The sequence below is a fragment of the Octopus bimaculoides genome, chromosome 30 (genome assembly GCF_046866305.1).
Source record: "Octopus bimaculoides isolate indiv1 chromosome 30, ASM4686630v1, whole genome shotgun sequence".
NCBI lineage: Eukaryota > Metazoa > Mollusca > Cephalopoda > Octopoda > Octopodidae > Octopus > Octopus bimaculoides.
In genome coordinates, this window is record NC_142957.1 from 15,675,579 (window position 1) to 15,692,088 (window position 16,510).

General features: G+C 38.2%; 1 protein-coding gene across 13 annotated transcripts in view; it reads left to right on the forward strand.

Moving 5' to 3' along the window:
* Window positions 1–16,510, forward strand: part of LOC106877929 (homeobox protein cut-like 1) — a 301,609-nt gene that overhangs the window by 262,007 nt on the left and 23,092 nt on the right. For 4 of the 13 annotated variants that reach the window (XM_089346233.1, XM_089346235.1, XM_089346236.1 and 1 more), the window contains 2 exons: window positions 1–431; window positions 13,248–13,313. The exon at window positions 1–431 is cut by the window's left edge and continues 1 nt beyond it. The exons of 2 other annotated variants lie outside the window; for them this stretch is intronic. In XM_089346233.1, coding sequence (XP_089202359.1) covers window positions 1–431; window positions 13,248–13,313 — 497 coding nt within the window. The remainder of the gene's footprint in view (window positions 432–13,247; window positions 13,314–16,510) is intronic. 7 more of the 13 variants (XM_089346240.1, XM_089346242.1, XM_089346243.1 and 4 more) reach the window with 2 other exon arrangements.

Sequence of the window (16,510 nt, forward strand, 5' to 3'; positions counted from 1 at the left end):
ATGTCTAAGCGACACTCATCAGTGTGCTTCGGTCGGACGGCAACTTCAGTCGCCTCCCGTGCCGACGAAAGCCAGTAATGAGGTGTCGTGGGCTGGCAGCGGAACGACAGGTAGTAGCCGCAGTGCGAGTCCCGCAACCGGTGGCTACCCCTCATCTATGTTCGAAATAGCAGCGATGACCTCCGAAATTGATACGCTCGAGGTCACAAGCAGAGTGAAAGAGGTGTTACAGTTTCACAATCTGGGCCAGCGGCTGTTTGGGGAAGCTGTCCTCGGCCTGTCGCAGGGCTCGGTGAGCGAGTTGTTATCCAAACCCAAACCATGGCACATGCTAAGTATAAAGGGCCGGGAGCCGTTTATCAAAATGCATATCTGGCTAGTCGACCCTCACAATACTGACCGTCTTAAGTGTTACCAAAATGAGCTGAAAGGTAGGTTTGAGTGCGTGCCTCCACTTTCCTCCTCCTCCCTCAACCATCTAATCTCCCACCTTTACCCTCCTCTTCCTACTCCTTACCCTCCTCTTCTTTGCAGTTGCTCTTCACACATAACAAAATTTTGCTGTTTTGGTGGAGTTGGGTGTTTTTTTTTTTTTTTTTTCCATTAACATTGCTGGGTTTTTTTAGTGCTGGTTTTATTCTTAATCCACTTCTTTAAAAAAAAAAAATAAAGATCTTCTTTAATCTTTTTTTTTTATATACCCCCCCCCCCCCGCCCAATCTCTTTCCTGTAAAGATTTCTTTCTTTCATTTCGGACCCCATACTTTTCCGACTGGTCCCTTCTTCTATTTACATTATACTTCCAATAGGGATAGGCATGGTTGTATGGTTAAGAAACTCGCTTTACGACCATGTAGTTTTGAGTTCAGCCCCACTGTACAGTATCTTAGACAAGTCTTGTGAGTGAATTTGATAAACAGAAGCTATGAGTGGCTGTGTGGTAAGTAGCTTGCTTACCAACCATATGGTTCTGGGTTCAGTCCCACTGCGTGGCACCTTGGGCATGTGTCTTCTACTATAGCCTCGGGCCGACCAAAGCCTTGTGAGTGGATTTGGTAGATGGAAACTGAAAGAAGCCTGTCGTATATATATATGTGTATATATATATATATATATATATATATATATATATATGTGTGTGTGTGTGTGTGTGTGTTCGTGTGTATGTTTGTATTTGTCCCCCCAGCACCGCTTGACAACCAATGGTGGTGTGTTTACGTCCCTGTAACTTAGCGGTTCGGCAAAAGAGACCGATAGAATAAGTACTAGGCTTCCAAAAAATAAGTCCTGGGGTTGATTTGCTCGACTAAAGGCGGTGCTCCAGCATGGCCACAGTCAAAAAGACTGAAACAAGTAAAAGAGTAAAGAGTATATATATGTATATATATATATATATATAAACTTTGTGGTTTTCGGTCGTTTATGGCTGTTTTCTAGCATGTAGAAGTTAACTGTTATGGGTAATTTCTCTTATACTTTATATGGAATAAGTTGTATATGTAGATATGTGTTTGTGCCTGTGTTTGTCCCCGCAACATCACTTGACAACCAATGCTGGTGTGTTTACGTCCCCGTAACTTAGCGGTTCAGCAAAAGAGACCTATAGAATAAGTCCTGGGGGTCGAGTTGCTCGACTAAAAGGCAGTGCTCCAGCATGGCAGCAGTCAAATGACTGAAACAATTAAAAGAGTAAGTCTTATTCAGGGACCTTTTCAGTGAAGAAAATTCTAACTGGGCCCCCACCTGCGAGATCATGCGCTGTTTATCTTGATATGAGATCACCATATCGTGCACGTATGGTTGTGATGCATGTGCCTGGTGCACCCGTATCAGACGGGGTAGTCATGATTGGTATGCCGAGCTTTATATATTTGTAGCCCAGTGTTACTTTGATGGCATGCGCTGCTCTCTCACTTAGTAATAATGCTTTCAAATTTTGGCACAGGGCCAGCAATTTTGGGCAAGAGTGTAAATTGATTACATCAACCCCAAAAAGGATGAAAGGCGAAGTCAACTTCAGAGGAATTTGAACTCATAACATTAAGACGGATGAAATGCCGCTAAGCATTTTGCCGAGCATGCTAACAATTCTGCGAGCTCATCATCTTACACTTCCTCCCTATTAAGAAGACAAAATGGAGTGTGCCCCACCCCACTCCCTTTGTAATTTGTCTTTCTTTACACCAGTGCCATAGTACGGCTTGAACCCCTTGGCATCCAGGTTAGGGTGTTGAGGGGTTAAAGCTTAACCCCTTTACTCATTGTGTGGTAGCTTTGAAATTTCATTGATCTGAATTGTTTATTTTTAGGAAGGCGTTGTAGGTTGGGTGTGATAGGCTGGATATGGCCAATTTAAATGCTGAAGGGTAAAAAAACAAGTTTTAATTAAACTATTTGGATTTTATTAAATGATATTAATTTGTTGTCCCATTTCAGTTCATGCAGACTCCCTCCCTCCATCCCCACCTCCGCATCACGGGGACACTGCTGTAACGTGTCCTTCCTTTTTTTCTTCTAAGATAGTCATGTGATTTGAGGAGAGTTGGTTGCTGTTTCCAGCGAGGTGATCAACCTCATATGATCTCCTTTGGATGCCTTCCAGTGGGTCTTGGTTTCAATGGAAGGATATTTGTATGTGTATACATGTGTATGTGTATATATATGTGTGTGTATGTATATGCATGTATGTATAATGTAAAGATGGATGTTTGTGTGACTATCAAGTGAATTGTCTAGAGGTCTCTGATTGGTCGAGTTATTAATTACATGATTTATATTAAAGTGGGTGTTCTGATAATTAGTAAAGGTTTGGGAGGGTTTGTCAGCATCCGTGACCTTTGCTGGTCACGGATGCTGACTAATAGGATTAACATGACTGATAGACAGCCTTATGGGAGTGAACTCTGATAAAGATAACCAAGATCCCAATAGAAGTGCTAAACTCTGTAGTTTTCTCCGCCTACCCCTGAAAGGGGTTGGGTAACCGTATATTGATAATCTATCTATCTGTGTAAATTATCCCATAGGATGCCCTTTTTAGGGGTTTCAGTTGCGCATACTATAGGAGTCACACGCTGGGCCCCGCTACTGCCCCTAAACCTCTCTTACTAACTGCTTCTCCTCTCTGTTTGAAAATGCCAAGAAGTGTCTCAGTTTTCGGAATAGAAAGGGTTGGGTTGTTCTTTGTTTTGTTTTGTTCTTGTTTTTGTTTTTTTTTTCTCTGTGTGTGTGTGCGTGTGTGTGTGTGTGTGTTTTTTATCACCTGCTTTGGATTTGATATTTTTCTTCACTGTATTTTTTTTTTTTATGTTTTTTTTTTCGTGTGTGGTATTTAAATTTTTTTTTTTTTTTTTTGTCTTGGTGTTTTTGTTTCTACTTTTCTGCTACCGTTCCTGCCTCTCCCCTCCAATTTAAAGAGTGCACTAACATCTTACCGTTGAATTTCGAGGAGTCAAGACTTTCATGTTTGAGACCCCGTTTTTCGTTTGATTTGTTCGTTTGTTTTTGATGTTGATGGTCTTGGTGATAGTGGTGGTGGGGTGGGGATGTCAGGGTAGCATCCATTTTACAATAAGGCACAGTAAGCTGGCAGAGTCGTTAGCATGCCAGGCTAAACACTTAATGACATATCGTTCATTTCTTACGTTCTGAGTTCAAATTCTGATGAGGCTGACTCTGCCTTTCATTTGTCCTTTTTGGGGTTCATCAAATAAGGACCAGTCGAAAAGTGGGCTCAATGTAATTGACTTACCCCTCCTCCAAACTTACTGGCCTTGTGGCTAGAGTAGAAAGGATTATTATTATTATTATTACTATTATTAGGTGCAGGAGTGGTTGTGTGGTAAGTAGCTTGCTTACCAACTACATGGTTCCGGGTTCAGTCCCACTGCGTGGCACCTTGGGCAAGTGTCTTCTGCTATAGCCTCGGGCCGGCCAAAGCCTTGTGAGTGGATTTGGTAGACGGAAACTGGAAGAAGCCCGTCACATATATATATATATATATATATATATATATATATATATATATATATATATATATATATATATATATGCATGTGTGTCTGTATTTGTCCCCCAACATTGCTTGACAACCGATGCTGGTGTGTTTACGTCCCCCCTAACTTAGCGGTTCAGCAAAAAAGAAACCGATAGAATAGGTACTAGGCTTACAAAGAATAAGTCCTGGGGTCGATTTGCTCGACTAAAAGGCGGTGCCCCAGCATGGCCGCAGTCAAATGACTGAAACAAGTAGAAGAATAAAAGAATTATTATTATTATTATTAGACATTTGATAGTTTCAGGCAGATTTCTAATGCATCACCTGCTACACCCCCGTGTTTGTGGGGGGTGTGTGCAGCATTGTGTGTTCTGTTTTTTTTTTTTGTTATTGGGGGTACAATTAGAGTACAAACTCTTCCTCGTATTGTATTGTTTTATTTGGGTTGTATTATTGAACCGATAGTGCCCTGTGTAGGATGAGGGCTGTTCCTGGCAGGGCTGTCAAGTGTTCAGGTCGAGCCTCTATGTTTTTTGTTTTTTTATCATACCCAATGCCCCAGTTATTACTGGTATTGTTTTCACCTTCATACTCCCCGCACATCTTGGACTCTTCAATTTTGAGGTCTTTGTACTTTGACAATTTCTCCACTTCCTTTTGGGCTGTATTTTGGTCAGCAGGGACTGCTTTTGGTCTGTCAGTAAGTGTTTATCTTTTGCCCTCGTTGATTATTAAGTCTGAGTGATTAGCTTTGACTTCTTTGTCAGTTTGAACAGGCACATGCCAGATGATCGTGGCCCGGTCATTGTCATATACCTTGTTTGGCACATGTTTATACCATTTCTTGTTAATTTTTATGTTGTAGTGTTGGCATATTGTCCAGTGGATATAACTACTTACTTGGTCATGTCTGTATATATATATATAATATTAGGGACAAAATCCAAAATTACAGGTAAAAACTCAATTAAAATCAATTTATAAGAAATTAAAATTAAATTGAGCTTTATTTTCCCTAAAACTATATATATATAAGGGCATAACTATACAAGAATGCCTCACGTTAACTACTGTAATAAACACGTAAAAATGTGTTTATTACAGTAGTTAATGTATATATATATATATATATATATATATATATATATGATTTAGGGAATTTCTAAAGGTGAATTATTCAAACCCCAAAGAATTCCTCTCAACACATGGCTATGATGCTCCCCCACTACTTCTGCTCGTGAACAGAGATGCACATATCGTCAGCCACCAAGGGACATGCTCAACTGGTTACAGTCAGACAATTGACAAGCAAGTCTGTGGTATTGAGCAGAATATTTGCTGTAGCCCATCTTTCATACCAAGACAAAAACAATGTACATGATAACACCTCCAATCAGTTAAGATCAGAAGCCATGAGAGCCATTGCCTGGTACTGCATCAGGGCATTAGCAAATCTGTGGTATTGAGCAGAATATTTGCTGTAGGCCATCTTTTTATACCAAGACAAAACAACGTACATGATAACACTTCCAATCAGTTAAGATCAGAAACCATGAGAGCCACTCTCTGGTACTGCATCAGGGCTTTATTATTATTATTATTAGACATTTGATAGTTTCAAGCAGATTTCTGCCTGTTACACCCCCATGTTTGTGTGGTGTGTGTGCAGCATTGTGTGTTCTGTCTTTTTTTGTTATTGGGGGTACAATTAGAGTACAAACTCTTCCTGGTATTGTATTGCATCAGTTTCTGTTTTTTTATGGGGTCTGGTTGCAGGTTTTTTGTTGTTTTATTGTTTGTGTTGTGTGTGTAATGTGAGTTGTGTTCTCCTGTTGGGTATCCACCCGGTAGAGTACATGTCGTGGGGTTGTTTATTTTTATTGGGCATTTACTATATAGAGGCTGTCTTGTGTTTCTGGATTGTTTTATTTGGGTTGTATTATTGAACCGATCGTGCCCTGTGTAGGATGAGGGCTGTTCCTGGCCGGGCTATTATTATCATCATCATCTCTATTCCCCACTCTCTCTGTCTCTCTCACCCGCTCCCCTCTCTCTCTATCGCTCTCTCCTCAATCAAACCTTATTAACCACAGTTTCAGCTATTTTTTTTTTTTTTTTTTGTGCCGATAAAAGTTTGGTGTTTGGTTAAAAACTTGCTAACAATGCTCTGTCCAGCCATAATACAAGTCTCTCACCCACCCAAACTGACCACATCAGGTTGTGGGATAAAGCTGCCATACTCACTTTTTTTAAAGTTGATTTTTTTTTATATATATATATATATATATATTTTTTTTTTTTTTTTTTTGTAATCTTTTAAAACTTTTTTCATTATCGCAAACGAACTAACCAATTAGCGCATGCTTTTTTTTTTTGTGTGTTTTGGGTTCTTTTTGCAGAAATTGTCTGTTGCTGTGTGAGTTTATTTTAACCCTTTCTTTACAATGTTTCATATAGAATTCATTATTTGTATGCATTTCAGTAAATCTTGATAAAAACTATATAGAATTTGGAAGAATTTGAAATAATCGTTTTGTTTTTCCATGGCGTTGTGTATGAACCACCATTTTAGCCGTTTAATTAACTTGCAGAGCTGTTAAACTTACTTCAAATTTATCTCATGAGGTGTTGAAATTTCCATTGCATAGCATTGTGCAATGTTGCACATTGTTGCACAATTTGGTCGGTTGCAATGGAACCATGTCAGTAGGCAAGTCACAGATTGGCAGCACACAGCTGCATTTTAACGTCAACTTTTCTGTTCTTGCACGGATCAGACAGAATTTGTTTTTGCAGGCAGAGTTTTCTACAGCTGGATGCACTTCCTGTCAGCAACTCGCGCCTGTTTCCAAGCAAGGTAATATTTCCTCCCCCAAAAGCAGACATGTTTTTGCAGGATATTGGAAACAAACGACACTGCTTGTATGGCAGCGACACACATAATATTGTTGACTGAATTTCACATAAAAGCGATTGCTTTATAAGTTTGTTCAGAGTTGTCTCTCTTGCGTACATCTCATTGACTAGAGTCAAAAAACTGGGATTCCTGATAGATGGCGACACAGAACAAACCAAGTGTCTTCATACCTTCTTACAATAAGAAAGGTATTTTGTCCATGTTGACTGCTGTGCATTTGTCTTTTAGCAGTTGAAATATACTTTAACTAACCTAAATTTTGCTTGCTTATACATTCTTTTGTTGTGTCTGGGGAGAGTAATTCTGTTTTGGTACCTTATTATTTAACACACTCAGTGGTTTAGCTTCCACTCATTTACTTACTTATTTATTTTTTCTTAAATTACACTCTTGGGGTGGTTGGCATCAGGAAGAACATCCAGCCGTAGTAAACCATGCCAAATCAGAACTTGGTATAGCTCTTCAGTTTACCAATTCCAGTCAAGACGTCTAACCCATGTCAGCATGAAGTACAGACACTAAATGATGATGATACAATGGGCTTCTTTTAGTTTCCATCTACCAGATCCTAGGGCTATAGTGGACGATGCTTGCCCAAGGTACCATGCAGCGGGACTGAACCCAGAACCATGTGGTTCGGTTTCAAGCTTCTAAACCACACACACACACACACACACAGTCACAGCTGCACCTGATGTGTGATGAAAATTCCGACACTTCGTGAAATCTATTTAAAGTGAAATTAAACAGTTCTGTGTTTAATTAAACAGCTCAGATGGCTCATTAGCAATGTAGCTACTTCGTTTCCAAAGCACGTTCTCAGATCAAATGAACAGACTTGCAAGACAAGTGCAACTTTGGAAACGTTTTAGAACTGAACTGAAAACGGTAACAGCTTTGTACCAGAACCAAAGGTGGTCTCAAGCAGACCGGTATTGAAAGGGTTAAATTAAATTTCTTTGTCTATTGTACTTCATCGTGTATTTATTCAATTACATCTTTCTTTTTTTTTTTTGTATATATTGTGTTGATTCCTTCATGTTTCATCTTTATCAATCGCATTTCTTACCTGTTCTAATTCATCAATCTTCTATTCATTAGTCGCATTTTTATCAATCACTTTTATCAAATAATATCTTGTTTTCAGATGATGAGAACAAAAGACTTTGATATTATTCGGTTTATCTGTCCTCTGCCTATGACGTTGTGCATGTATTTGTTTTGTTTACCTGTGGTGATCATTGATAAAATGTTTCACTTCCGTGTGAATGAATGTGAAGAATGTTGATAGTCATCTCTGTTACTGTGAAGGTGGGTGGCTGAGTGGTTAGGGTATTCGGCTCATATGGTCATAAGGTTACGTGTTCAATTCCCAGTGACATGTTGTGTCCTTCAGCAAGATACTTTATTTCACGTTGCTCCAGCCGACTCAGCTGGCAAAAATGAGTTGGACTTGTATTTCAGAAGGGTCAGCTTTCTCCCTGAGAACTACATTAAGGGTATGTGTGTCTGTGGAGTACTCAGCCAATGATGACATTGGAGCTCAATGCTGCCCAGCAAGCAGCTTACTAGTTCTTGCCAAACTACCTCACCCATCCCACCATGGGAAACAGATATTAAATGATGATGATGATTGATATATATATATATATATATATATATATATATATATATATATATATATGGGAGAATATACAAATAATAACAACAGACGAGGACAGGTGGTGTAAATAACAAAAGTATATATTAGTATGATGCTCGGGAATACGGAAAGTCTTTGACGTTTCGAGCTACGCTCTTCAACAGAAAGAATACGGAGACAAGGAGAAAAACACGGAGAAAAAAAATTGAATAGTGTTCAGTCAACGGTCAATCATAATAATGGCCGATCATAACAATGGCTGACCGGAAGTTAGAAATTCTTATTTCAGGAGAGCTAAGAAAGGGGGAGATAACAAACGGTGATCGGGAACGAGGGGCTGTGTGTGGGAGGTAGAATGCTGGTGATATATATATATATATATATAAATTTAGTAAATGGAGTAAAATGCATATCTTACAGTTAAGCTGGTTCCCATGCATTTCCCTGAAGAGATTACATCTTTATCTACAACACCTATTCCTATGGAAGGTATAATTTGTAATCTTCGAAACATATGTTGGAAATAAAAGAATTCATTTAACATATGCATTTTACTCCATTTACTAAATTTATATATATATATATATATATATATATATATATATATCAATCATCATCATCATTTAATATCTGTTTCCCATGATGGGATGGGTTAGGTAGTTTAGCAAGATGTGTTTAACGTGTTGCCCATATTGTCTTTCATTTCAGATCATTAAGCACAGTGCATATTAATTACACTTTGTATTAATTAACTAGATCCATCCTTCTTCCTGGAGATGGTTGGGGTGTGATTTGTGTAGCTTTGGCTTCTATTTCTTGCAGGTTATGTGACCACGTGGACGCTCCCTCAGTAGCTTTTGTATATGTGTTTGTGTGTTTGTAAATATATATGTACGTTTCTCTAAATATATTCATGTGATCGTGTGTGTATGACTGTGCATTTGTGTGTGTGTGTTTGTGTGTGTTTAACTTCCATTTTTTCCGTGCTGGCATGGGTTAGACAGAAAGTAGTTAGGATTTTGCATGGAAGTACTCTTCCTGTCGCAAACTCTTACTCCTTGTTTCTCAAGTAAAGGTACCACTGTTACTCTTTTACTCTTTTACTTGTTTCAGTCATTTGACTGCGGCCATGCTGGAGCACCGCCTTTAGTCGAGCAAATCGACTCCAGGACTTATTCTTTGGAAGCCTAGTACTTATTCTATCAGTCTCTTTTGCCGAACCGCTAAGTTACGGGGACGTAAACAGACCAGCATCGGTTGTCAAGCGATGGTGGGGGGGACAAACACAAACACACACACATATATACGACGGGCTTCTTTCAGTTTCCGTCTACCAAATCCACTCACAAGGCTATAGTAGAAGACACTTGCCCAAGGTGCCACGCAGTGGGACTGAACCCGGAGCCATGTGGTTGGTAAGCAAGCTACTTACCACACAGCCACTCCTGCAAATCCTGTTGTTTATTTTTAGTTTCCTGTGGAAAAGACACCCGGCCACAGAAAATTTTACCTGGCTTAGAAACAGGTAAGAATTGATGATGAGAAGGCCATCCAGTCAGAGAAAAATCTTCTCTGTTTGATGGCATAGGGGACATCTCAGATCCTTTATGTGAAGTTGGGGGCTCCCTTAAGTTTTTATGCACTAAAACCTTTCTTTTTTTTGGAATATGCAGACATGGTTGGTGTATATATATGTGTGTGTGTGTATATATATCTATATATATATATATATATATATATATATATATATATATATATATATATATAGACATACATAAGTATGGCTGTGTGGTAAGAAGCTTGCTTACCAACCACATGGTTCCGGGTTCAGTCCCACTGCGTGACACCTTGGGCAAGTGTCTTCTACATTAGCCTCAGGCTAACCAAATCCTTGTGAGTGGATTTGGTAGATGGAAACTGAAAGAAGCCTGTCATACACATATGTATGTGTGTGTGTGTATGTGTATCTTTGTTTCTCCCCCACTACTGCTTGACAACCGATGTTGGTGTGTTTACGTCCCCGTAACCTAGCAGTTCAGCAAAATGGACTGACAGTACCAGACTTTAAGAAAGAAATAAGTAATGGGTTTGATTCGCTCAACCAAAGAAGAAATTCTTCATGGCAGTGCCCCAGCATGGCCACAGTCCAATGATTGTAAAGGCAAAAGATTAAAAAAAAAAAAAACGTACTGGTGCAATTGGGGTACATTTGATATTTCAGCTGTGGAAAAGTAGGCATTAACCCTTTTGTTACCATATTTCTGCTGAGATGCTCTGGGTTTCTTTCAATTGATTTTAAATATAACAAAGAATTTAATAAAATAACTCGGTTATCCTTCAGCTAGTGTTAGGAACATAAATTGTGACTAAGGTTTGATGGAAGATTTTAATTCAAAACTTATGAAAACAAGACATTTGTACTCAGAACCAGAGGTGGTTTCAGCCAGGTTGGTATCAAAAGGATTAAAAATATCATGGTGACTTTAACCCTTTTGTTACCATATTTCTGTCGAGATGCTCTGGGTTTCTTTCAATTGATTTTAAATATAACAAAGAATTTAATAAAATAACTCGGTTATCCTTCAGCTAGTGTTAGGAACATAAATTGTGACTAAGGTTTGATGGAAGATTTTAATTCAAAACTTATGAAAACAAGACATTTGTACTCAGAACCAGAGGTGGTTTCAGCCAGGTTGGTATCAAAAGGATTAAAAATATCATGGTGACTTTAACCCTTTTGTTACCATATTTCTGTCGAGATGCTCTGGGTTTCTTTCAATTGATTTTAAATATAACAAAGAATTTAATAAAATAACTCGGTTATCCTTCAGCTAGTGTTAGGAACATAAATTGTGACTAAGGTTTGATGGAAGATTTTAATTCAAAACTTATGAAAACAAGACATTTGTACTCAGAACCAGAGGTGGTTTCAGCCAGGTTGGTATCAAAAGGATTAAAAATATCATGGTGACTTTAACCCTTTTGTTACCATATTTCTGTCGAGATGCTCTGGGTTTCTTTCAATTGATTTTAAATATAACAAAGAATTTAATAAAATAACTCGGTTATCCTTCAGCTAGTGTTAGGAACATAAATTGTGACTAAGGTTTGATGGAAGATTTTAATTCAAAACTTATGAAAACAAGACATTTGTACTCAGAACCAGAGGTGGTTTCAGCCAGGTTGGTATCAAAAGGATTAAAAATATCATGGTGACTTTAACCCTTTTGTTACCATATTTCTGTCGAGATGCTCTGGGTTTCTTTCAATTGATTTTAAATATAACAAAGAATTTAATAAAATAACTCGGTTATCCTTCAGCTAGTGTTAGGAACATAAATTGTGACTAAGGTTTGATGGAAGATTTTAATTCAAAACTTATGAAAACAAGACATTTGTACTCAGAGCCAGAAGCAGTTTCAACCAGGTTGGTATCAAAAGGATTAAAAATATCATGGTGACTTTAACCCTTTTGTTACCATATTTCTGTCGAGATGCTCTGGGTTTCTTTCAATTGATTTTAAATATAACAAAGAATTTAGTAAAATAACTTAGTTATTAGCCAGTGTTAGGAACATCAATTGTGACTAAGGTTTGATGGAAGATTTTAATTCAAAACTTTTGAAAACAAGGTATTAGTACTACAGAACCAGAGGTGGTTTCAACCAGAGGTGGTTTCAACCAGAGGTGGTTTCAACCAGGTTGGTATCAAAAGGGTTAAAAATATCATGGTGACCTTAACCCTTTTGTTACCGTATTTCTGTTGAGATGCTCTGGGTTTCTTTCAATTGATTTTAAATATAACAAAGAATTTAATAAAATAACTCGGTTATCCTTCAGCTAGTGTTAGGAACATAAATTGTGACTAAGGTTTGATGGAAGATTTTAATTCAAAACTTATGAAAACAAGACATTTGTACTCAGAGCCAGAAGCAGTTTCAACCAGGTTGATATCAAAAGGATTAAAAATATCATGGTGACTTTAACCCTTTTGTTACCATATTTCTGTCGAGATGCTCTGGGTTTCTTTCAATTGATTTTAAATATAACAAAGAATTTAATAAAATAACTCGGTTATCCTTCAGCTAGTGTTAGGAACATAAATTGTGACTAAGGTTTGGTGGAAGATTTTAATTCAGAACTTATGAAACCAAGACATTTGTACTACAGAACCAGAGGTGGTTTCAGCCAGGTTGGTATCAAAAGGATTAAAAATATCATGGTGACTTTAACCCTTTTGTTACCATATTTCTGTTGAAATGCTCTGTGTTTCTTTCAATTGATTTTAAATATAACAAAGAACTTAGTAAAGTAACTTAGTTATCATTCAGCTAGTGTTAGGAACATAAATTGTGACTTAAAGTTGGGTGGAAGATTTTAATTCAGAACTTTTGAAAACAAGACATTTGTACTACAGAACCAGAGGTGGTTTCAGCCGGGTTAGTAACGAAAGGGTTAAATGAAAAATATGTTGATGATGATGATGATGAAAATGTGTGTGTGTGTGTGTCTCTGTGTCATTGTTTATATGTCGCTGTCATGTGAAATTCTGATGGGGAGGCCCAGGAGAATACTCCTGGCCTTTTATAATGAATTTCACTGACCGTGGTGCTTGTGTTAATTACCTCGTTAAATTGTTTGTTTGTTTGTTGTCCTGTGTTAATTAGTAGCAACTTTAATTCTCTCTCTAGATGTAACCGACTACAATAGCGTCGACTGGTTTGAACTGGTTCCTGCCTCTACTGTTAGTCAATGCTGTAAGTTAACGAACCTCTTTGCTCATTAGGTTCGCACTTGGTGTTGTCGTCATCATTGTTGTTGTCGTTGTTGTTGTTGTTGTGGCCCCTATTGTTGTTGTTTCTCTTTAGTTAGTGGTGGTGGTGGCGGCATCGGTCAGTCATTTTTTTCTTGTTTGTTCCCATCAATGCACAGAGCACCCCCCCTCTTTCCGTTTCGTCCCCCTCCCTTTCTCGTTCCACATTCGAGGGGGGACCCTTTACAGCAAAACCAGCTGAGATGTGGGCCCCATTGTAGGTGAGCTCTTCAATCAGTCACTGCATGGAGGTAAGAATCTTCTCAAGCTTGTTGTTTCCGTTGTCAATGGTGTTGTTATTATTTTTATTATTATTATTATTATTATTATTATTATTATTATTATTATTATTATTATTACAAGCGACCCATCCGAAACCCCCTCCCCCATCACAAGTTTAGAATGCACCACCCACAGTTTCTTATATTTCTCTTGCTAACTTAACTCAGGTCATTTTCCGTTGCCTATAGTTTCGCCATCAGGTACCGTGTGGACGGTGGGACCACTGCCAGGCTTGTTGTTGGTGTTGTTATTGTTGCGGTACTTTATTCTATTCGTTGTACTCGATGTTGTTGCAAGCGGCGCCGCCAGCACCGCCCCACCCCCACCCCCAACCCACAAGATCACATCACCATGTAAGATATTGTGTGTGTGTGTGTGGGGGGGGGGGGTTAGCTGAACACAAAAGCAATCCCCAATCTATGTAGTTGCTGTCCTGCCTGTGGCCTGTTATTTAAACCATCCTCATCAGGCCTCTCGCGCCTACCCTAGAATGTCCTTCTAAGAATAAATGACCACGTCATCAAAGCTATGAGATGATGTGTGATTAATGATTAATTCAAAGCAATGTGAATAAGCAAGGGTTACGTTTGACAGATTAATCTGAATGCTACAAGGGTTTAAGGCATTAACCTTTTAGCATTTAAGCTAGCCATCTCCTGTACAAATAGTTGACCTGTTTTGTGGTCAGACTTTGCCAGATCTGGCCTATCATACCTGTCCTACAATGTCATTCTAAAAACAAACAATCATATCAGCAAAATCTCAAAAGCTATGAGACAATGGATGATTAATTGAAAATACTGAAGACGGAAAAGATCCTTATTGAGAATAGATTTAAATAAATATCCCATTTTTAAGCTTGTTCTTGTTGCTGCAGAGACGACCTTTTCAATGAAGGTATTTATAATTAGTTCAATAGCATTGCAAGATGATAGAGGTTTTCGCGAAACGATCGTAAGATAATTTTAGATTGCCAACATACACGTATATGCACTTACACATACATATTTTTATATTTAAACTTATATTTATTATTATAACAATGTGTGTGTGTGTATATATGAATAACAATGTGTGTGTGTGTGTCTATATAAATATATATATCATGTTTTGTATTATAGTTGGCAAATTGCCAAAGGTAAGTGGTCTTTCTATTTCATGATGCGACATAAGAAAAAAAAAAAGATCTGACTTTAAAAAAAAAAATCTGACTTTCAAATGTTGTTGGTTGATATTTTGCTCGTTGTTTGCATATCATGTTTTCTGTTATAGTTGGCAAATTGCCAAAGGTAAGTGGTTTTTCTTATTTTGTTGAGGGTTTGCTGTTTTTCTTATTTTGTTGAGGGTTTGTTGTTAGGATTGGGGTTCAGACTTTAGACTATATTAGGGTTAGCTTGGGGATTTGTGAACGGTTTTTAGAGAGAATAGTTAGGTAAGAGATCAAAGTTTGAACTAGGGGTTAGGCTTTGCGGTGATGGGGAGGGTAGAGATTAAACAGGATCAGTATTGAAGATGAAGGCTTATTGCGAGTGTTGATCATGGTTTAATCTTGGGTTTAGCAGTGAAAGACAGGGATGAGGGCTAAGGTTAGTGTTTTGTGCGATGATGCCTAATCCCCTACTAGAATAGGAGGGAAGAGGTAGGCCCAGGAAGACCTGGGATGAGGTGGTGAGGCACGACCTTCGAACATTGGGCCTCACCGAGGCGATGACTTCTGACCGAGACCTTTGGAAATATGCTGTGCGTGAGAAGGCTCGGCAAGCCAAGTGAGACCTAAATCTAAGGCCTCAACCAGTCCATTTATGCGTACCTTCCTTCATTGGACACTAAACTCCACTTGCGAAGACCTGTTGAGGCAAGTGAAATTGAAATCGATTTAAATTGGACACTAAACTCCACTTGTGAAGACCGGTTGAGGCAACTGAAATCGAAATCGAAATCGAGTTACTGGCACCCAAATCCGATTGGAACCTGGTGTAGCCATCTGGTTTCACCAGTCCTCAGTCAAATCGTCCAACCCATGCTAGCATGGAAAGAGGACGTTAAACGATGATGATGATGATGATGATGATGTATATGTATGGGTATATATGAATAACAATGTGTGTGTCTGTGTGTATATATGAATAACAATGTGTATGTGTGTCTGTGTGTATATATGAATAACAATGTGTATGTGTGTCTGTGTGTATATATGAATAACAATGTGTATGTGTGTCTGTGTGTATATATGAATAACAATGTGTATGTGTGTCTGTGTGTATATATGAATAACAATGTGTATGTGTGTCTGTGTGTATATATGAATAACAATGTGTATGTGTGTCTGTGTGTATATATGAATAACAATGTGTATGTGTGTCTGTGTGTATATATGAATAACAATGTGTGCGTATGTGTCTATATGAATAACTGTGTGTTTGTCTGTGTGTATATATGAATAACAATGTTGTGTGTGTGTGTGTGTGTGTGTGTATATATGAATAACAATGTGTGTGTGTGTGTGTATATATGAATAACAATGTGTGTATGTGTACAGGGTGATCCGAAAGTAACTCCCTATTCTAAAATAACTATAATATATTTTTGAAGTATAATTTCTCCAATTAATGAATATGAGAACAAAGTATATTACATGGACTTTTATTTAAAATTCAATATGGGCACCATCATTCGCCACCAGCTTTTCAAGTCAACCATGAACCGCATCAATTGATTTCACAAGAAACTCTTGCGGGACGGAACTAATAACTTCACGTATTCTCCCTTCAAGTTCTTCCAGATTTCTTGGTTTGGTTGAGTAGACTTGTTCTTTCAACCAACCCCAAAGAAAAAAGTCGCAGGGTGTTAAGTCAGGAC